Source organism: Parasteatoda tepidariorum, chromosome 10 (assembly GCF_043381705.1).
Source record: "Parasteatoda tepidariorum isolate YZ-2023 chromosome 10, CAS_Ptep_4.0, whole genome shotgun sequence".
Classification (NCBI taxonomy): Eukaryota; Metazoa; Arthropoda; class Arachnida; order Araneae; family Theridiidae; genus Parasteatoda; species Parasteatoda tepidariorum.
In genome coordinates, this window is record NC_092213.1 from 48,347,679 (window position 1) to 48,369,969 (window position 22,291).

General features: G+C 27.4%; 3 protein-coding genes across 7 annotated transcripts in view; 2 read left to right on the forward strand and 1 right to left on the reverse strand.

Annotated features, from left to right (window-relative positions):
* LOC107456190 (EF-hand calcium-binding domain-containing protein 6) overlaps positions 1 to 6,658 on the forward strand; it is a 38,633-nt gene extending 31,975 nt beyond the window's left edge. The window contains 3 exon segments of the mRNA XM_071186053.1: positions 3,541 to 3,712; positions 3,800 to 3,946; positions 6,161 to 6,658. Coding sequence (XP_071042154.1) covers positions 3,541 to 3,712; positions 3,800 to 3,946; positions 6,161 to 6,459 — 618 coding nt within the window. The 3' untranslated portion in view covers positions 6,460 to 6,658.
* A 466-nt stretch (positions 6,659 to 7,124) lies between these two features.
* On the reverse strand, positions 7,125 to 20,306 carry LOC107456202 (G-rich sequence factor 1). 3 transcript variants are annotated; one of them, XM_016073998.3, is made up of 8 exons: positions 20,095 to 20,306; positions 18,908 to 19,008; positions 18,685 to 18,826; positions 15,915 to 16,013; positions 14,604 to 14,710; positions 10,957 to 11,098; positions 9,491 to 9,553; positions 7,125 to 7,241 (listed from the first exon to the last, which is right to left on the reverse strand). In XM_016073998.3, the coding sequence occupies exons 1-7, from the start codon at positions 20,171 to 20,173 to the stop codon at positions 9,516 to 9,518; spliced, it is 708 nt and encodes a 235-aa protein (XP_015929484.1). In that variant the 5' UTR covers positions 20,174 to 20,306; the 3' UTR covers positions 7,125 to 7,241; positions 9,491 to 9,515. The 3 variants fall into 3 exon arrangements, with proteins under 3 accessions (XP_015929484.1, XP_015929485.1, XP_042905677.1); XM_016073999.3 differs by having other exon boundaries at positions 7,125 to 7,820; XM_043049743.2 differs by lacking the exon at positions 7,125 to 7,241 and adding an exon at positions 8,912 to 9,053 and having other exon boundaries at positions 20,095 to 20,278.
* A 138-nt stretch (positions 20,307 to 20,444) lies between these two features.
* LOC107456194 (calcium uptake protein 1 homolog, mitochondrial) overlaps positions 20,445 to 22,291 on the forward strand; it is a 33,694-nt gene continuing 31,847 nt past the window's right edge. The window contains exon 1 of one of the 3 annotated variants that reach the window (XM_071186048.1): positions 20,445 to 20,508. The gene's annotated coding sequence lies outside the window, so the exon portion shown is untranslated. Of the gene's footprint in view, positions 21,001 to 22,291 lie in introns of all 3 variants that reach the window. The other 2 variants (XM_016073982.3, XM_016073985.3) reach the window with 2 other exon arrangements.

The following is a 22,291-nucleotide window of genomic DNA, read 5'->3' on the forward strand; positions in this document are numbered from 1 at the left end:
AACCCCATTGAAAATGTTTGGGATGCTTTGGGGAGGCAACTTGCTGGTCGAAACTATCCTCCGACAAACAAGAACATCCTCATCCGTGCACTGACAGAGGAATGGGATAAATTGCCTCAACAGCTGCTGGATAATGTCGTGCAAAGTATGATACGGCGTGTAGAATGTTGCATCACACTCCACGGTGGACATATCCCGTACTGACACTTTTCTTTAAGTTGCCTGCTGACATTTAGATGCATTGTTCCATCTTTCTGTACGCAGCATCCAATGAAAAATTTTTTTCCTTCAGATGTTTCATAGCTTTTGTACTTTCCAGAACAATGAATATTCTTTATTCTAATGTCAGAACAGTGTGGCAACTATATTTTATCCTACTGGGTCTCATGTCTCGCTTAATGTTATGCTACATTGCAATTTGTGATCCGTCCTTAGCAATTGTCCAGCAGTGTATCTTACAATGAAAAATTGTCTGGTTTCGGAAATTGACCAATATTTCATATATTTAAAGAAAAAAAATTTAACTTTTCAGGAAATCGCCAAATTGGCTACTTTTTTTCACCTTCATGAAAATAAAATTTAAAATTTCTGAATAATTATCAGTTTTTGCAAATTTTTCGCCCAGATCATACAGTGAGGGAGCATTTACTCAAATATTTAAAAAAGAAATCTGAATCGCTTTTAATGTTTTAGAAACGGTGAATTTTCTTCATTTTGCTTCATTATGCAACAGAGGTCGTCAGAATCAGTGTTGACGTATGCCTGTTTAGGCAGAGGGGGTGCGATTGTTCTTGTTTTTCAGAGGCGCCATCTATGACCAAGAATTCGACTTCTGCCTAAATAATACGTCGCACCCGTTTATAGGGCGGACCCATTCATACATCCATTCATTCATCCACAGATCGTAATTTTAACCTGAATCAGAGAACGATCGATCTCCAATCCAGTACCCCCAGAGGTATTGATTTGTTATAGGAACATGGAGGACTTTTGCGACTCGACAGATTTAACGTGCATCAGTCACGTTACTACACGGGGAGTCTTCGGTCGGCTAGGTTTGAACCCACGAACTCTCGGACATGGGCGCAGCTCCCTACCGACCAGGCAATCCCGGCCTCGTCAGAATCAGTGGTCGTCAGAAAAGAACTACTGTAAAAGCTAGATGTAACGATTACAGCATATTACAAGAAGTTCGCTATAACGAATAACTTCCAAGTCACCGTCAATTGTATTTGTAAATTACCACTCGCCTCATTGCCAGTCAACTAAAAGGAAGTGCAGACTCAAATTTGATAAACAACCTATAACTTTTCCCCATCGTTATTTATTTATTGAGTAAGATTCACGACATTAATATGAAATGTTTCATTATTGTTGTTTGTTNAAAACAGAATTTTCATTAAAATGTCCAATGTCTCCATTTCAAAATTTTGATCCATCAGTTTGTGAGGGAAAGTTTTGCGTTCCCAAACATTTTTAAATAAAAAGTTCTTTAAAGTCAGTATGTTTAACTTAATTTTGTCACTTATTTATATTATTTTTATAGTTGAATTAATTTTTTATACCCCTAGATTATTTCTATAAAGAATTTTTTTTTAAATATATCCAAACAGAGAAAAAAAGTTTGCAATAAGTGGGTATTAAATGCAAAGGAACAATCGATATCGGTCACCGACTTACTAGGTTTGATGAAAAAAATGGCTACCAACTTATTCAAATCTATGGGCTACAAACTGAAAATTTTAAATTTTCAGGTCTACAGTCAATATGCTAATATCAAAGATAGAGAAATTTTATGTTTACAACGAGTTAGAAATTATTAGGCTTCCACTATTAAGATATATATAAATGGGTGATTCTTTTTAAACAAGACATTTCAGACCAAAAAATGTCTTCAAATTTAAAGTCTTCAAAATAATCTAAAATTTTTTTGTATACTTCTTTAGTTACATTTATTAATATCTTACAAACAGCAGTGTAGTTGATTGACATTTGCTCGAGAGAAAAAATAAAATAGAAATTCACCAAATCTTGAATGCCAGGAAAATGACATATTAGCTTAGAAGTTTAAAAAACAGTCATTTTAAGTTAATATACTAACTCAACTTAAGCCTTTATGTTAGATGGACCATACATTGCTTAAATTAATTCTTTATATCCACTGTAGAAAGAATCAAAAAAAAAATTTTTTTTTTCTTTGTTGCTGATATGTACAGAATAAAATTATGTATAATAATCAATCATTAAATAAATAAATAAATTTGATTACATCCAACCATATTACAATCATACATAAACTTGGTATTAGGTTAACATTTGCTTTTCCTCCTTACAGTATTAGCAGTTAAAAAAATTTATGGTAACACTTCAATGTCCTGGAATTCATAAGCCAGGAAAATGACAGCCAGGATAATGACAAATTCGCCGTTTTATAGCATATAACTTTACTTTAACTTAATATTTTGGCCTAAGACGTTCACATTCTGCAGAAAACAACAGGATTTCTTAAAATAACTCAGATAAATCTATGTAGTTTATGTTATTAATGATTTCAAGAAGCCAGGAACATAACAACACAAAAACCTACTCATCTTGAAAAATTTTTTGAAATAGATTTTGAACCAGAAAATTGGTTCTTTATTCATGCAACAAGACATGTTCATATAGGAGGGTATCTAATCAATGAACATAAGATATTGATTGCTGGCTCTATCTATTTTGGTTATATACCACTAAATAAAAGTAGCCAGGAAAATGACAGATTTTCTTGGGACAAACAAATAATTGACAGAAAAAATTAATTCAAACGAAGTTTTTTTAAATAATACCCTCTGCGTATATTCTAGAAATGCTTACACCGGTTGAGATAAAAAAATTAGATATTGAAAAATTTATGGGAAGTTTTGAAGCTAGTTATTATTGGAAACATTGTTTGGGACATGCCAGGAAAATGACATTTTGAAGTTCAATTAAATTTTTTAACTAGACAAAGCAGTCAATGCTAGTGAAAAGTCATTTTAAAATGCTAACAGCAATGCAATTTATTGATTTTTTTGAAAAAAAGTTCTTTTAGTATTATAGTATTAGATCTTGGAGCAAAGAACAGTGAATTGTCATATTTCTTGAGAATCACCCATATATATATATGTATATATTAGGAATCCAAAATATTCTATATATATTAGGAAGTTGCGTTTTTGTTGTTTAAGTAAGCAATATTATACCGAAAAAGGGGAAATTGGAAAATATTTTTATTTATATCTGCTATAACGCAAACTTGTGAATATAACGATCAGCCAAGTTATTTTCTTCCTTACAAAAGAAAACAAGACCCGCAGATCATCAGCGCCTACAATGTATTCTACAAAAAATGCTATCATGCAACTACTAAGCAAGGTTGATGTTGCAATCGACTATCCACCTAAGCAATAAAACAAAATGAGATACACCTTAAAATATATGTGAAAAAAAATTGCAATTTTTATTAACCTTATATTTTACTAGCCCCATTCAATATGTTAATTTTTTCTTAATGTTTAGGAAAAAAAGGATGAAAATGCCATGAAGAATGAAATCATGAATAATGGATTTTTAGCAAATGAGGCAAATTCTTTCATAAACAGTATTAAAACAAGATGGCGAGATATTTTAAGACGTTGTAAAGTTTTGGATACAGCGAATCAGAATACTCTTCCGTGGAAAGATTTTTTAAGTAAGGACTTTTTTAAATAAAAAGCATTTTAGTGCTATTATGTTTATTAATGTTTTATACATAAATACATATATATTTTTATTAAAGGTGTTTTAGAAAAAACTGGAATTTATGTGACTTCTGCCGTTGAGCAACTTTTGAACGTTCAATTCAATATAAAAGTTGGTTTTCCTGTTAATTATTGGTTATTCTTAAAAAATATTGTACTAAATCTGGACAACTCATTGAATACAAATCACCAGATTAAGAGAACAACAGCTTCAGTAAAAGTAAGTTGAATAGATTTCTTATTTATCAAAACTTTTAATTCATAAAAAAATTTGACCTCATAATCCGATTTTTGTGTACTAACCCCAAGGCTAAAAATCTTGATGGTTTTCCATCGATGGACCAACATGGTTATCATCTTGAATTCTCATCAAAGACAAACATAGAACTTGATGGGACCAGCAATTTTGCCCAACATCCCAATTTAGGAATTGGCACCTTTTTAAGTTGGGCCAATATAGCATACCCAACATGGTATGATGGATTTTTATGTTGGGACAACATAGCATTCCCAACATAATATGATGGACTTTTATATTGAGCTAGCATAGCATACCCAATATAATATAATGGAGTTTTATAATGGGCCAGCACAGAATACCCAACATAGAATGATGGATTTTTATTTTGATCCAACATAGCATACCCAACATAGTATGATGGATTTTTATAATGGACCAACATAGAATACCCAACATAGTATGATGGATTTTTAAAATGGGCCAACAAAACAAAAAAAATCCGTCATAGTTCAATATAATTTATTGGTTACTATTATAATTTTACTTAAGGTATAATTTTACATAAAAGAGTAAAACTTACTTTTGATATATATTCTACATAAAGGGGTAGGGCTTGCTTTTGGTATAGCTCTTGCTTTTGGTATGAGGTAAAGGGAGCAAATAATAAATGGAATTTCAAATTTAAAACTAAAATATAAATTGAACAGTTCTGAAACTAAATTTTGTAACTGTAAGATATTATCGTGCCTGATAGAAAGGCAAATAAAAAATTTATATAAATTGGTGATGATTAAAAAAACTATAAAAACAGACACTAAAACTTACACTGTAAATCAAGACTACGTTTCACAAATAATTTTCTGTAAAGGTTGAAAAATACTGTTGAGACTATATTTTTCCGAAATTTTTACCTAAATTATTTACAGAACTTTTTACAGTGTACCTTCGTTTAATAAATACAGCCATTTTTTAAACATATTTCTTTTCAACTATTAAAATATAAAAGCTAAATAATTGAGTATCGCTAAGTGTGTTGCTGTTATAGGGCTTATATATAATAAATATTTACAGATATAAATTTGTAATATTACTCTGGTATTTAAATATAATTATTATTTTTGTGTTTAAAATAAAAAGCTAGTAAATGAAGTAATATTTTCATTGAATAGTATTAGTTTAAAATAAAATTATTTTTTAAAAAACGATTATATATATAAAAGGTTATTCAGAAAGGTTTTCTAAATTTCAGGTCTTATTTTGAAATAAAATAAAAAACAAGATACCTGGTAATAAATTCTTTTACGAAAGGAGTTTTTAAGTGTGCATGATTATATTAATTTTACATCTTTAAAGAATTACATATATTTTATACATTTATAATGATAATATAAAGTTTATTATCATAAACTGTTGCACACTTTCTCTACTCAAACATTAGAAGACAACAGGTATTTCGATATCTTGTTAAAACACTTGATGGTTTCAATGTATTAATTATATACATAAAAAATATCCAACAATATTTTTTACTATCTATATACATTTAATTTTATTTTTGAATGATGTTTAATTTTTAATAATGCAAAATCAATTGAAATTCCACAATTCAATGTATTTTTAATTTAATAAATTATAAAATGTTAGTGTAAGTATACAATGTATTTATAAAACATAATACTTTAGATTTGTGATAAGCTTTAATGATTAAAACAAAAGCACCTATTTCATTTTTCAAAGACAAGATAACCAATTAATAATTCAGCACTCTTTTTATTTCTTTGCCTGATTAACTATTTAACAAGGCAAACATAAATTTAAACTGCAATTTTGAACTGTTTAAGGCAGAAAGAATGAAACCAACTACTTTTAATTCAATTGTTAATATTTTATTTTAGTTTGCAGCTAATATCTCACTCTTTTAATACTTATTAAATGTAACTTCTACAAAATATAGCTATGATCAAAAAAAGTTTGGACAGTTGGCAGAAGGGATTTTCAACATTTTAGGACAGTTTTGGACAATGGGGAAATGAAAATGGTTAAAACAGGGGATTTTACTATTGAGTCAAAAACCTTGCACATCCTAGTTAATTCTTATTGCTAAATGCCTAAAAAATCACTAGATATTTTTCCTTATAATAAATTTTTCTAATAATACATTTTTCTAAACATATACATTTTATTTTTTAGGTGAATAATAATGATGTAACAGGATTGAGCAAAGCTCTTCTAACATACAAAGATAAAATTTTAAAAAATTACAGAGATTTACGATATGCATTTCGCAGGATTGATAAAGGGCATACAGGTTTCATTAAGTCTTTAGAATTCCGAAAAATTCTTGGTTTATATAAAATTCAATTATCCGAGGAAGATTTCTTTTACATACAAGATTATTTTGACCCAAAACTCACAGAACAAATAAATTATGATGCATTTTTGAATTCTTTTGCATAATATAATTTATTTGAAATGTATCAGTAACTGTATAATAATTGTAAATTTTAATAAAGCATAAATGAGAATCATCTTTTTAATAAAAATGCATGTTCCATTTTTATCTTCACATTTATTGTTTCTTTCATAAAAATATATTCTATTTTTATCCTCACACTTATTTATTATGTCTTTCCTAAAAATATATGTTCCATTTTTATCACCACATTTGTTAACTCTTACATAAAAATATATGTTCGATTTTTATCTTCACATTTATTATCTCTTTTATAGAAATGTGTGTCCTACTTTTATCTTCATGTTATATGCTTTTCAATATCTGAATTTTAGAAATATTTTTAAAAAAAGATCAAACTTAAAACAAAGTGAATTGGAGAACCAAAAATTGTGTCTAAAATTTTAGATTTTTTCAAAAATATAAGTAGATTTATCAATAATAAAAAAACTAAAAATAAATAAATTTGTAGTAGAGAAATTCAAATAAATTAGTAATTAGAGAAGAATTTTTTTTCTTTTTTACAAATTAATAATTTTTAACGAAAGATAACTTCCCAGATATGAAAATTTAGTTAATTAAATAAGTTTATATGATAGAAAAAAGTCATAATGACAATAAATTAAAAAAATTAATATACATGTAGAAAAATATAAATCCACAAAGTACATAAGCGAAGACAAATGATTTATTTTATGAAATATTAACAAAACCCACTTGATAATGAAATATTAACACAACACTTTTTCTCCTAGAGGTATTTAAACTTCTGAATGATACTTTTATCCTACAATATAAAGAAAAAAGAGTTATAGCAAAATTAAATTAAACATAAAACATAAATAAGAAATGTTTAATTGTAGAAACACCCTACATTTACTTTGCATTAGAAATATTTAGGAATAAACTTTCAAGTTTTAACATTTAACAATTGATATAAAATATAAATAAAAAATTGCTATAAAATATGAATGAAAAAAATTATTGTAAAATATTTTGAACACGACAATTAAAATCAAACCATCTTTGAGTATGCTATTTTTTATTTAAGTATAATTTTCCAAATATAGACCACATCCATGAAAAGCCTTTGTAAAAATGGAGCTATGACCCCGCATTTCGAGAAAAAGAAAATGCACCCTGCCAGTGATATCCATAAAAAATTTTAAAAATTACAAATATTTTGATTTAAAAAAATCAGTTTTGTATTGAAAATTTAATAACTTTGCATTCTCCCTCTCTAGATACATGCTTTTTAGCTCTAGATAGATGCTTTCTCTCTGTAGACCTTTCTCTATATATTGATAGATGCCATTAAAGATCTAGGTATGGAACTTGAAAGCAATAGGCTTTTCATTTCTACGCACTGAAAAAAAATAGAAATTAATACAGATTGAAATCAAATTAATATAGATCTTTAAGCTTTTAAATTTAAAATTTTTAACTTTTAAAGACTTTTGCCTGATATATCAGTAATAAAAATTATTAATATTCTAAACTATGTCCATCCAATAAAATAATTAAATCTAAAGAAAAATAAGACCTCAGATAGAAAACTATGGAGAATCTATAGTATGGGAAATCACTGTATAATACTTTCAATATTTTATAATCCTGCACCAAATAAAAAATTTAAATTGCTGGCATTAGATAACTAATATTGTTAGTTAGATAGGAAATGTTCATTTTTTTACCTTTAAATTATATAAAAAATTACAGATAATAATTAAAGCATTTTAACGCATTGCTGCCGCCATGAAAAAGAAAAAATCCAGTCGATATTAAGAAATAATATATATTTCATGCATTAGATCTAGGGAATTTTAGAGATTCAATAAAATAAAAAAACTATATTGTACAAACAACTATAAAATAACAGCTATATTTTCCATTTATAACTGTCATTAAATGGATTTCAATGTAAGATAATTTTATATGATGTAAGATGTCAGTCAATGTAAGATTATTCAGAATTCAGAATTTTCAAAAATAATCATATATTTAATCCATTGTAACACTAGAAAGACAGATGGCGCCAAATAGGCCCCTTTTGTTTTTTCTTGCTCTATAATTCAAAAAACAATTTACTGAAAGTGTTGAGTATTTCCAACTTTTCATAATTTAATCCAATTTAAGTGCTTATTTAATCATTCGTGTAGGCATTTAAGTGCTTATTTAATCATTCAGAAATGTGTATATAGAACCTTACACCTCAAATGACAGGAGGGGCCAGAGAGACCCTTTAAGTATTTTGGTTGGTATTCCATAACTCCAGGTAGTCTTAGGTATAAGGTACCCAAGTTTCATTTTTAAAAAAAGGAGAGAAAATTTTAATATATTATTATTTATAGAGAAAAGGAAACTCAATTATTTAAGAAACAAATGCATATGTAGGCATTGAAAGGCCAGTTTAGTTAAATATTTTAATTAACCAAATTGAATAAAATACCATAGAAATTCAATAATCATGTTTATAATATGCTTTTATTAAATTATTCATGATTGCATTTTAAGATTTTGGATGTATAATTGATCTACATACAAACAATCTGGGAAGAGCCCTTCAGTCTTTTTAGGTATACAGCAATGTTCAGTTTGTCTAGTGTTGAACAGTTATAATATATTTTTTAATTAATTTTCAAATAAAAGATCTAAATTTAAAAAAAACTTACAGTTTTAGAATAAGTAAAAAATAAAAGCTTCGAATTAATTCTATAAATGAGACTTACTTCATAATTTTGCAATGATACATATTTAAATACTCAAGTAAGCAATAAGAGACATTATTTTGATTAAAAAAAATTACAGAAATTTTTCCATTTTTATGTAATTATCTTATATTACACAAAAATTATAAGAATTTTTGACTAAGCAAGGAAAAAATGACAGGTACACTAATGGTTTGCTACAATTTCAAAATATAGAGCATAAATTTAAATTTTAAAAAAAATTGAGCAACCTCATTAACTGAATATTAAGTACATTTAAGAGTGATTAATTCAAATAGTGATGATAATAACTAAAGCAATCACTTACTAACACAATATCCTTTTTCTATAGGTCAACTCTGACCTAGTGACAATTCCACAAACTTTTTACCTAAAAATAAATTGATGATGTTTTAAAAAATTTAGAAATTTTGCATTCTTAAACATACATGTATCTTTAAAATTGAAGGAAGAAATACTTATAAGACATAATTTTAGCTAATATCAAAATATTTCAGAATAAAAAAGAAAACTAAATGCAACAGTGTAACAAAAATCTATGCTAAAAAAAGTGAATAAACAACAATTTTTAAAAAGTATGCTGTATTTTCAAAACAAAACATTAAAAAAATATTTAGAATGGCAAAATAAATAAGATTAATTAAATGCAACATTAAAAAGACATTTTAAAAATGAAGTGAAATTAATGGTTTATAAATTTTAGGGTTTATTTTTTAAACAAAAAATTGAAAATTATTTTAAACGAATATATATGATAAAAAATTTAAAATAATTATAAATTTATCATCATTAAACCATACATCTACGCTAAAGAATGTTTTTATTCATATTTTTACCACAGAAGAAGCAATACTTTAAAAAAACATTTAATGGTTACACACAATCAAAAATCAATTGTCTGTTAAAAATAGATATTTACCCTGCCCTAAAAAGTCCTAGTTATGAATTTAATTAAAATGTGGTCAAAAACAGAGAAATTAGACTAAAGCAAAGTTTTGGAAGTTATTATTTTAGCAATTGTTGCTTTAATTTTCATTACATATAACATCCAATAATAATAAAACTACTTTAAATGTGTGTTAATTATTCAAAACTGAAATTTAGTACTTTTTCAATAATGTAATGTATTTAAAATATAAATTTTTTTCCCCAATAAGATTTTGAAACAGAAATTCATTCCTGATGTGTTTACTTTGAAGAGTTAAAGAAAGCTCTAGGCGTTTTGCTGTTTTATATGTTGCTGCTAATGTATGAAATGACAACATACTATAAAATGCCAAGAACTTGTTTGGACATTGTTTCTATAAAATGTCTAGACATTGTTTAGAATTCTTAGCACTTTCCGGCAAGTATTAATAATGAGAAATATCATATACTTTTGCCTAATCATTGTATAGAATGCCTGTAACTTTTTAATTAGTCATTCTATGAAATATCCATACAATATGTGAAATAATAATTGTTTCATACCTAGCCTTGTTTGCCATCAGTTATTCAATAGAATGTCTAGCTATTGAGAAAAATACCATTCATTTCACACTTCTCTGGTTAATTCCAGCATTCAATATAATGCTAGATTCCATACATTGATGGTAACAAGTATGAAACAAAAAAATAAAATCAAAAAAGAGGGAAAGGGTAATTATTTATTTATTTTATGCAACATTTTATGGAAAAAATATATATAAAAATATTAAAAATAAATTTTAATATTTTTATCAACATGTATACTAAAATAATGAGACATAGCTAAAGCAAACTCTGTTTACTAACCAACATAAGTATTGTTCTTCAGCATAGCCCTAAATGCATCTTCTTTAGTCAAGAACTGTATATGAAATTCACCAGTTCGTATACCACTTTCATCATACATAGGCTTAACAGATATGGGAGCAAGACCAATAGGTGAAAATAACTAAAAATATATAGATAAAAAAAATTACATATACCCTATACAATAAAGATCAAAAAAAATTTGACAAGAATTATAAAAAAAATTTAGAAAAAAGGTGGTATACAAAATTCACTGAAAAAAGCAGAGGTGGTATACAAAAATGTTACAAAAGTAAATGATAAAAGACTGAATGATAAAAAGTGAATGATGAAAAATGAGATTCATCGACATAAATATTTTTAAATATCCATTTAAAAAAAAAATCTTCCTCATAATGAAAGTTTTTTAAAAAGAATTGTTAAACGGAGGTTCTTTTAATAAACTGAAACTTTACAAGAGAAGGACTATAAAAAAAAATGTGATAAAAAGTATAATAAGGATTAATTCAAAAGTGTTAAAATACACTAAAATTTAACCATAGATCACTAAACATTCATCCATTATTCACTTTAAATTTTCGTCTGTTTTAGCAAACTCAGGATATTTTAACATATTAGCATCTTCAAATGTTGTATATGTAAAATTTTATCACTAATTACTTAATTTTATCACTTACATTGATATATTAATAAAAATTTAAAAGTATCCCATTAAAGCAATGCAAATTTGTTTAACATAAATAAATGAAGCATAAACATAAGCCAACTTTTAACGTGTGTTCCATAAACAAATGATAAATTACAGAAACACAAATTAACTTAATCTAAAGTTCAGTTATTTTCATGTATGCATTTTATGGACTCTAACCCATTGTTGAGAACCTATGAGGAAAGCAAAACATGCAATCATAGAAAAAAGATTTGGTGAAGGATATTATTGATAGCATTTTAAGAACAAAGTGCATCTTTGTTGATGCAATACATAATGTTTAAGAGTGTAAATTATGTTAATAGAAATGAACAATCATTTCAGTATTATAAGAAGTACCATCATCAGTAGAGAGTAGTACAATATTAACTAAGTTACAATAAGAATTCTAGATGAAAAGAGAGGAGCAAGACGAAAAATAAAAGAGTAACTTGTTATTATAGTACTGAAAGATCGTATATTTCTGTTAACTACTTTATTTATGTTCTTCTGAGTTAAGTTCTATTTCAAATAATAAAAATGGTCTGACATCAAAATAATTCATGCATGGTAAAAAGGCATAATACATTAAATAAACAAAGGAAAGGGTAATACTTTGTGCCATATAGACTAAGGCAAAAAGCAATGTGGATAAAGCGCAAATGGAAATACATAAATTGACATACTATAGTTTCAATTCTAATAAACATGAACCTTCCTTAGTCAAAAAGTAGTAAAGAGACAAACATGTGTTTAACCAATAGAAACAGTGGAACAAGTTTGAAGAAGTAAATAACAACAGGAAGATAAGAAACAAATGTGAGAGGATTTGGCAGGAAACCCAGGATGTATATGGATAAAATAATTTATGCATCTATATATTAATAGGCTAGCAATATTTTGTCTCCCTAAAAACTCCCAAACTACGCAACAGAATTAAACAAATAAGGTGTCGTTTTAAAGGTATTGTTATGTAGATGTGCAATAAGGTCTTAAATTATGAAAATTTCCTTTAGTTAATTAATAAAATTAATAATTTAGTTTCAACCAATGAGAATTCAGCAAATCTTTTTTCGGGTGGTTCGCATAAGCATTGGTTCCGTGAGCATCGTTTGATTTAAAGCATTTCTGAATTAATAGATTGATAAACAAAAATAAGAGTGGATAAAAAAAACGGAACTGAATTTCTTAAAAAAAGAATTCNTTAAAATTTTTAGGTACAAATATTATTTGTATTCTTTTAATATATATCAAAATAAGAGAAAACCACCTTTGTATGCTTAAGAAGAAAAAAAACTGCTATAGTTGAACAATATCTGAAGAAACAAAATTACCATGGTTAATAATTGCTATTTTTTATACTGTATAAAAATAAAATTACTGTATAAAAATTAAATTATTGTATAAAAATAAAATTACTGTATTAAAATAAAATTACTGTATTAAAATAAAATTACTGTATGAAAATAAAATTACTGAATAAAAATAAGATTTGGAAAGCAAAACTAACTCTAGAAATCTCAATTTCATTGACAAGACATACAATTTAACATAATTTAATTGATGAATGACTCCAAAACAATGTTCATCAATTTGTGAAGTTAAAGTTTATTTGGATTAGTCTTAATACATCATGAAAGAAAATTCTTGACAATGCAGTTATTTTTCAACATCCTCAGAAATATAACATAAAATTGGAAAATGATGGGGACAAAAATAGAAAAGAGGGAAAATGATTAAAAATAGGAAAATTGTAGATCGCCGTAAGACTATCTCGTCTAAGTGATATTTTGGCCAAATATTCTATAAAATCTTTTATGTTTTAAAGGATCATTTTCTTATAAGTTTTTAGACATTGATCATTTTTTTAAAAAATAACAATTACTTTAAGAAATAACAGGTAGCAATCTTAAGAAATTACGACTTTTAGCAGTTCAGCTGAAGAATTTTTAATCCAAAGATCTTATTACAGTTTTTTTCCTAGATTTGTATCCATATAATGAACTGTATCACAAAGAAAATATTAAGCTTTAGAAAATAAAAAGTTAACAAAAATACTGAATCAGGCATGAAATCAATTCATTAAACAAATTGTTAAACTAGTTGATATAAAAGATAAAGTATTTACTTTGAGATAACAGAAAATTTAAAATACAAAAACTCAAATGCGAGTTATTCCAACATAATTAAACAATTTTTATATCCATAATAAATTAAATTTTAATAATAATAACAAAAAACAAGAAGTAAAATATCAGCTGCAGAAAGTTTGCCTGCAAATAATAATGGTTAATGAAAATATTTAATTAACAAGTTTGCCTGCTATAGCTTTTCAATGCCTGCCTTCATTGCCTGCTATAGCTTTTAATGGTTACAAATGCAACCATTAAAAAATTTATTTTGTTTTACGAATTCAAACAAACAAAGGTGTAAAACTTCAGATGTGAATTAGAATTTTAGCCAGCCACAACTTTTGTACAAGTGCGCTCTAGAGATCAACAGTTGGAAAATCGATGTACCATAATAAAATTAATTTGAAATCAAACAAAGAAAAACCTATAAGGAAAATATTAGCTGAGAAAAAAAAACTTTACAAAAACTTTTTTATTAAAAAAAAGAAAAATATCTGACGCAAAAATTATTACTATTATTTTATTTTGCAAAAATGATTGACACAAACATGCTTAAGAGGGCAACAGTTAAAGGATTTGTGCAATACAAAAAAATATGTTTAATTTCAAACAAATAAGAAAAAGGCTGTCTGAGAAAAAATTTTGATGGCTGAAACTTTTTTAATGAAATAAGTAAAATATTTGATGTGAAAGGAATTTTCTTCAAATGATACTTTTTGAAGAAATATGGAATGTGCTACAGTTAAGTGACTAACATAATAAATTATTTTTAATTCTAACAAAAAGCAGTCAAATAAACAGCAATCAGAAACTTTAAATATAGTTACATCATGTATGGCTTGATCAGACATTCTTGGAGGTGCATTTTTCATTTTAACTGTGTGGCCAGATGGTAAAGGAGATCTTTCCAAGTGTTCAGAAACATTAAATGTTCCTAAAAAGATAAATATCTTATTAGCAATTTTATTTTCACACAGAAAACGTAATTTAGAATATAAAGCATTTTATATATAAATACCCTTTTCAACTTTAATTTTTTTCACATTTATTCCAAACATAAATTAGAAAACGATAATGTGAGTCACAAAAAAAATTTCTAAACTAGATATATATTTTTTGTTACTTTAAAATTTACTTTATATATATATATATATATATATATGATTAATATGTTATACACGTNAATACATACATACATACTTAAATCTGGAGAAAAAAATCCCTGTGTTTTCCCTGTACATATTATACACAATATATTAAGACGAAGCACAATTACTGTGCTCTTGTGTGAACTATATTCATAAGACTGTATTAGTTTTAATTGCTGTTAAAACTTAGAAAAAAAACATGGTTTGTAAAGCGGCTGTAAATGGACTATTCTATTTAGGACCAATATCGGAAAATAACGACTCTTTGNTATCGAATAAATGTAATTATATCCACGAATAAATTTATATCAAATCGAATGTAATAAATATTTTGGACATTCACCAAAGCATATCTGTGATTGTCGACATTAGACTTACAGGTTGGGCAGCTCTGACGAGCAGGGCACATCGACCAGAGGTCTATTGTACCCAAACCCTAGTCGTGATTAGCAAGAAAGCCCTATAGCTGAAATAAAGTTCAGCAAGCACCTTACAGGAACATCTTGCAGTTCCCAGGCATTGACGCAATGCTGCCCTAGGTGCTCAAATCTTTGAGCAGAATAGACATCACAATCACAAAGTATGTGTCGTGATGTCTCTTCTTCTAGATGACATCCCCGACAAAGAGAATTGGATTCTATTCCCATAATGTTTAGGTGTCTCCTGAGGATACAGTGACCATTAAGAAGACCTATGATCTTCCTTATACTGTTTCTATTAAGCTTTAAGAGCTCCTTTTGACGTACACTAGGACAGTCTCGATTCAGCTCCTTAGCTTGTCTCTGACCATCAGCAGTACACCGGTGAGGGTCCGAATGTACAAGAATGTAATGAAATATTCGATCTTTCACAGACGCATTTGGTGTTTGTCGACATTCACCGGTGAAAGTCAACAACCACCAATTTCGGTCTTTCGCCGTGACATGTATATATATATACAGAGAGAGATAGATGGATAGATGTATACATAAACATATAGATAGAAATTACCTTCATTTTGTGTTTTTTCCACAGTTCTACTATCAACTATCTTCTTTGATTCTTGACTAGCATCGATAGACTTCAAAGTTAAACGAATAAAACGATTACCTAGTGAAAGATAAAATTAAATATAAAAGGTTTACAACAAAGTAAAGGTTAATACTTTGCTCTAGTAGACTAAAGTGAAAAATAACAAGAATAAATTAACATACTATAGTTTCAGTTCTACAAACAAAAACCTTCCACAAAGACCTCCATCAAATGAAGGTAGAGAAACAAAGAGACGAAGATGTATAAAGTGGTTTAACCAATAGGGACAAAGAAAACAAGTTAGTGCAAGGAAATAACAATGAGGAGATAAAAAACAGGTATGTGAGGATCTTGCGGAAATCCCAGGATGCAAAAGGTTAAATTAAAATAGATTTCCAAATACTGAGAAACAGTGAAATGCTCAAAAGATCATTAACTGAATTATTAGAACTTTTTTAAACATATTAAGACATCCAAATATCAAATTCGCAAACTGAAGAGCAGTGTTGAATGATTTTAGTGAAAAATCAAACCTGTGATTAGAATTCCAACTATGTAGAGTTATAAAAGATAGTTTAATGTCCTTATTTTAGACATACCCTTCATATTTTTTAAGTCGAAGTTTAAAGATATGTTTAGTTTGTTCAATATACACCAAACCACATTAAAATGCAATTTGATAAATACCCCAGCTATTAATAAGAGCAGTAAGGTCTTTAAAATAGGTGAAACTTAGTTTATTTAGAGATGGGGGAAAATGACTTTAAACTTAAATTTATTAAAAATGTTTGATTTTGATTCAACTTTGACTAAAAGAATACGAAAGATACGTCCAAAACAATAAACTTTCTTCTATCGTCTACACAGTAGAAATTGTAACAACAAGTTTGATTTTTCTTCGTCTAAAATCATTCAGCACTGCTCTTCCCCTTATGAACTTAATTTTCGGGACTCTTTTTATGCTTTGAAAAATTCTAATAGTTTAGTTGATGATCCTTCAAGCTTTTCAACATTTCCAAGTATTTGGAAATCCATTTTAATTTAAACTTTTGCACCCTGGGGTTCCTGCCAAATACCCTCACACCTGTTTCTTATCTTCCCATTTCATATTTCCTTGTTCAAATTTGTTTCCCTTATCTCTATTGGTTACACCACTTTACACATGTTTGTCTCTTTACCTATCTACCTTAATTTGATGTTCAGACACTGAGGAAGGTTCTTGCTTATAGGACTGAACAGAAAACAGAAGTTATAAAGAAGTTCAGAACAGAAGTTATAAAGTGAGATATGAAATTGTTATATTGTGAGTATACCAAAATGCAGTAAATATTTATTCATAGTAAAAAAGCACTGAATGAATTTCAACAAAGCATTCATTTATTTTAATAAGAATTAGGCAGCTAACAGAATAAATGATAGTAATAAAACTAACAAATACATTAAGGTATGTTTTGAAATAGTTCTATAAAAGTAAAAAATGCATTAAGAATAATGTGCCTGCTTCAAAACATCTATTTTCGTTAAATAACGTATGTGAAGTTAACTATAATAACCACATGTTTTAATTTGAAAATAAAAAAAGGCAAGAAATTAATATTTCACAAATAAAAGTGAAAGAAAAAATTTCTGAACAAGAACAGCATGATTGACAAGTCTACCATAACCTTCAAAAAGAAATTTAAAAAGACTGTGAAAGCATTCTTTTAATCTAATGAACATGTATGGTATTTCATGCCAAGTTAAATATGACAACGCAATATATAAATTTAGATATCAATGTAAAGCAATCCATATTTTGCAATTTTTTTTTTAACCATAGTTGGGACCACCTAGCAGTATTATCCAAAAATAAAGTTTTGGATAATACTGCTAGGTGGATAATCTAAAAAGTACATTCAAATACTTATTCCCAAGCAGAGATACCTTTTAAAATTTTATTTTGGAGTTGCAAAACATCTTTTGTTATTAGCAGTGTTAGAGCATTACAATACAATTAATTTTACTAATTCAGGATTCATTAATGAAGTATAATTCTTAAACTCACAACATTCACAGATGTATTTACATCTCATTTCTATGACCTTCAGGCACAAAAAACAGCTTAACAAGATGTAATTAACAATTTCAGCAAAAAATTTCTAAAATTTCACTCCAATTAAAACTTGAAAAGAGAGAAACTCCAATCTGATACGTGAAACACACCTTTAAATGTGAATTGGTCAACTTTGCCACTTAAGAAAATAATCGAGGGGATCATGCAATCTTCATTCATTTGAAGGAAATTCATGATGTTTCACATAGAATAATGTGCAGTAACATAAAAAAAAAGAATGATTTAAATAATTTCCTTAAAACTTTTACTGAATTAGGGTAACTATATTGAAATAAATGGTTAAGTGCTTTTAATAAGCTGCTAACCCTTCCGGAAATAGCCAAAAGATAAAAAAAAGTGCCTCCTCTAGCTTGCATTCATAAGTTTATACATTCTAAAGATAACAATAAAAAAAAGTAATACAAGACTAATACAAGAGTATGGTATTGAGATCACGTCCGTGTGATCTTGGACTACCTGAGCCTGTTTGATATACGATACTGTGGGCCTTTAACGGAGAATTTTAAAGACTCACAGTAGTTACAAAGGCCCGTTTTAAAGGGGAAGTTTGTAATACAAACCATAGGCTGAATTAGAGACATAAGATTCATACAATAAACAATTTCATATTAGTTATTAAATGCAAACATTACCAACCCATAAAAGCATTTTTCTTCCTCATAGCAACAACAGCTTCAGCATGAGATGAGAATTCAACTTCACTCACAGCAGAAGTTCTACCAGATGCATCCGATTTCAAGTACACTGCTTTTGGTTTTATGCCTAATGGCTTGAAAAACTAAAGAAAAAAATACATGCTTTATATATCTACCTAATATTAACACTATCAAAGAAATAATTTCAAATGTGTGTAATTTACATCAATAACATCTCCTTCTTTAGTTTCATAATCTAAACCTCGCATCTGAACAACATGAGCTCTACTATTGCAATATCTCATAAAGATTGAAGGGTATCCACCTACAAATAAATAGAAGTAGTTATAAATTTAATTAAATGCTATAAAAAAAAAACTAGAATGGTATTTTTTTCAATGCAGTAAACCCTAGTAAGTGATTCCACTTAGACGTTTTAATGCTAAAAATACGCCAAAAAGCATAAAGTGAATGCTAAAGATAACTTTTAGCTTTCAATGGAAGCCACAATTTTCTAGCAAGAAAAGAAGGCGCTTCAGCATTTGTTGGCAAATTTATGATTCAACTTTAAAAATACATAAATAAAATTTATTTTTATTCTTCATTAATAGTTACAAGGAAAAATCAGAATAATAATGAGTACCAAATTACATTGTTTTTCGTTGATGAAGATGTTTAATCAGTCCTAATTAAAAACCTTGATTGTTCAAATATAACTCTTCTAAATTGAAATTCAATGTTCTGTATATCAAAAGACAATAATTATGAATGTGCATATTAATAGATGGATAAAAAGGCACAGAATTCAAGTTTTAAACTGGTATCTGTTTTTAGTAAAAAGAAATTTTCAAGTCCTGGTTTCTAAGAATAGGATTCATTCCAGACAAGGTTCGTGAGGTGCCCAGAGATTTTTAACATGTATTGTATATTTTTAATGCATTATTGTGACACGTGAATTTCGAATTGGAGTTGTTTTTTATGTATTCGATAAGCCAAGATTGTTGCAATTCCTTGTCATTTACTGATCCTTTTTTTTTTTTCTATTTCCACTTGTTTTTTCTTATTTTGAATTTTTTTTTTTTTTTGGCACTTTTTCAATGACCTGGCAAAAAATAATACTAACAATAAATTAAGTAAAAAACTACAACAAGTTTTTAAACTTAAAATTTAGCACTTTTTCAGAATGTCACTAGGTTACCAATACCATTGAGCTTTTATTAAACCATGCGGAAACGCAGCTCTTAGATCAAACCGGTAAATGATAGAGAAAAAAAAATTAGTGGTAGCGTAATTCAAGATTAACTGAAGATGAAATAATTTCAAAATTAAAATACTTAAATTATATAATAAATATTAACTTTATTAAACATTACAACCATAAGAAACTATTAATTTTATTACATAGACATACATATTTTGCTCTGCAACAAGGAAACATGAATGGAATTAGGATATAGAATCCAACTACGCACAATATTTCGAAACACCATATTTAATATATATATAACTAATTAAAATTATTTTTATTTCGATTTAAAATTACAAATTTTCAGTTTACGCAATGTTTGTTTATTTCAGCGAGTTTATTTACAATCAAAATGATTTAGTTACAGTTGCAAGTACAATTTTTTTTTCCATGCAAAGTTTTTTTTTCATCATCTCTTACGTTATTTCTTTCTCTGTATGGAATGGATAAATACTTATTGATTTTTAATTAAAAAAATAGTTAAAGAATTTTTGAAATTACGAATAACGAAATTTTAATATCTAATTGAAATGGCTCTTATTCTATACAGAAATAGTCAATGAAAATACTTGAAAAAAAGTAACCTCAACTTTAACTATAATAAATAAAAACAAATAAATTGTTATATATTTTTTTTTAAAAATTACAACACTTTATGTTTTTCATCTATTCTATATATAAATATTCTTGTAGATTTCTTTATATTGCCGATAACATTCAATAACGCGTTTTAAAACTTAAATCTTGTAAAACCAATCATGTCTAGTTAGATAGTGAATAGAGGACTACGCATATATTTAAAAGAATGCTCAGAAAACTTTTACTGAACACATAGCTTACTGTAATAAAAAAAAAAATTAGGGTAGATAATTAAACTCGCCTTATATAATCAACCACTTTGTTATGACAGCAATTAGAAACTAAACTTCATGGTCATGGCCCGTTCTCATTTAGCAAAAAACCTCTATCTTGATTAACTACTTCACCTTGGAGACCATGGCTTATTTATTATAATAATACAGAAAGTGCCTACTTGTTCTAGTCCTAAACGTTCTTGCTGAAACTTCTTATGTAGGTGTCTATAAACTTTATGCCATTATTTTAATTTTCAATATTTACATTAATTATTTTTCTTGGTTATTCCATCATGTTTGTTTTACTGACTTCTTCAATGTTTAGAAAGAAATGCAAAAGATAATAATTCTATGAAAAACCTTATAATTTTGTTATTTCCATTATGTGTATGCACTTATTATTTTGAATATTATTATTCCAATTTATGTTTCCTGACCTGATTAATTAGGAAGATTGGGGATATTTCCGTATCATGATCAGTCACGCCAACTACAATCGTCAAGTTGCCAAATAGATTTTAAACTTGCAATTTTTTTAAAAATGAAGCATGTGGATGTTAGACTTGGGGTGGCTAGGAGTTATATATTTAGAGTTGGTCCCTTTCTGTGATGTTATTTTTAGTTTCTCCTGGGTTGCTGCCCAGAATTCCGTGATTATTCTGCCACAGATCATGATACGGAAATCACCCTGGAAGATTTTTGTATAAGTCAGTGTTTTCATCATAGAAAAAAAATGGGTGAGAATTTCTCACCCTTTCTCAAAAACAAGGTGAGATTTCTAAAAACTTCTCAAAAAGTTAGCTTTCTCAAAAAGTTAAGTGAGATTTCTAAAAACTAAAAAAGACACAAAAACTCTTGAAAAAAAATCATTTCTTTAATTATAATACATTTTTAACATCTTATATTTTTTAAAGCATTGAATATTTTTGGTGCATCATCATAGATGATTTTGCCTTTACAAGGTATTTGTCCATCTTACATTAGCCAGGGGTCTGTCCAGACATTTTGTGAAAGGTCCGTTTTTCGTGAAATTGTGAAAAAATTACTCACATTCTTTCAACCAGGGTCCGCTTTTATGAATTTGTGCAAATAGGGTCCGTTATAGCAACAAAAAAAATTTTCAAGGAGTTTTTAAATTGTATAGACATACAAGATTATGCTCAACACTGTAAAATTGTAATTAAGAAAAATTAAATTTTAAAAACTAAACAACAATTGCTCCTTCTAAATTAGAGATGCAACATACAAATATTTGGTATTTAGCCTATACTGCTGAATGCAGAATATTAATTTCGGACGAATAATGGAAGAATCGTCTGCCGAAGACAAAACTTAATTCGTTAGCATCCATCTTTCTTGTTTTCTGCCCTGGAAAGGGTTTATTCGATTAACAAAATAATAATGAAGATAAACAAATTTGTGAAGGGTCCGATTAAAAATGCAAGAAATTCGCAAATTTTGAAATTGATTTATAGATAGCGCGAATTTCTCGCGGTAATTTTAAATTT

Excerpts from the sequence above, each read along its gene's own strand:
- LOC107456202 (XM_016073998.3), bottom strand. The coding sequence starts at position 20,173 with ATGGTGTTTCGAAATATTGTGCGTAGTTGGATTCTATATCCTAATTCC. Across the intron at positions 18,827-18,907 it reads AAGAAGGAGATGTTATTGAT|TTTTTCAAGCCATTAGGCAT; the intron begins GTAAATTACACA and ends TTTTTTCTTTAG. Across the intron at positions 11,099-14,603 it reads CTGATCAAGCCATACATGAT|TTATTTTCACCTATTGGTCT; the intron begins GTAACTATATTT and ends ATATATTTTTAG.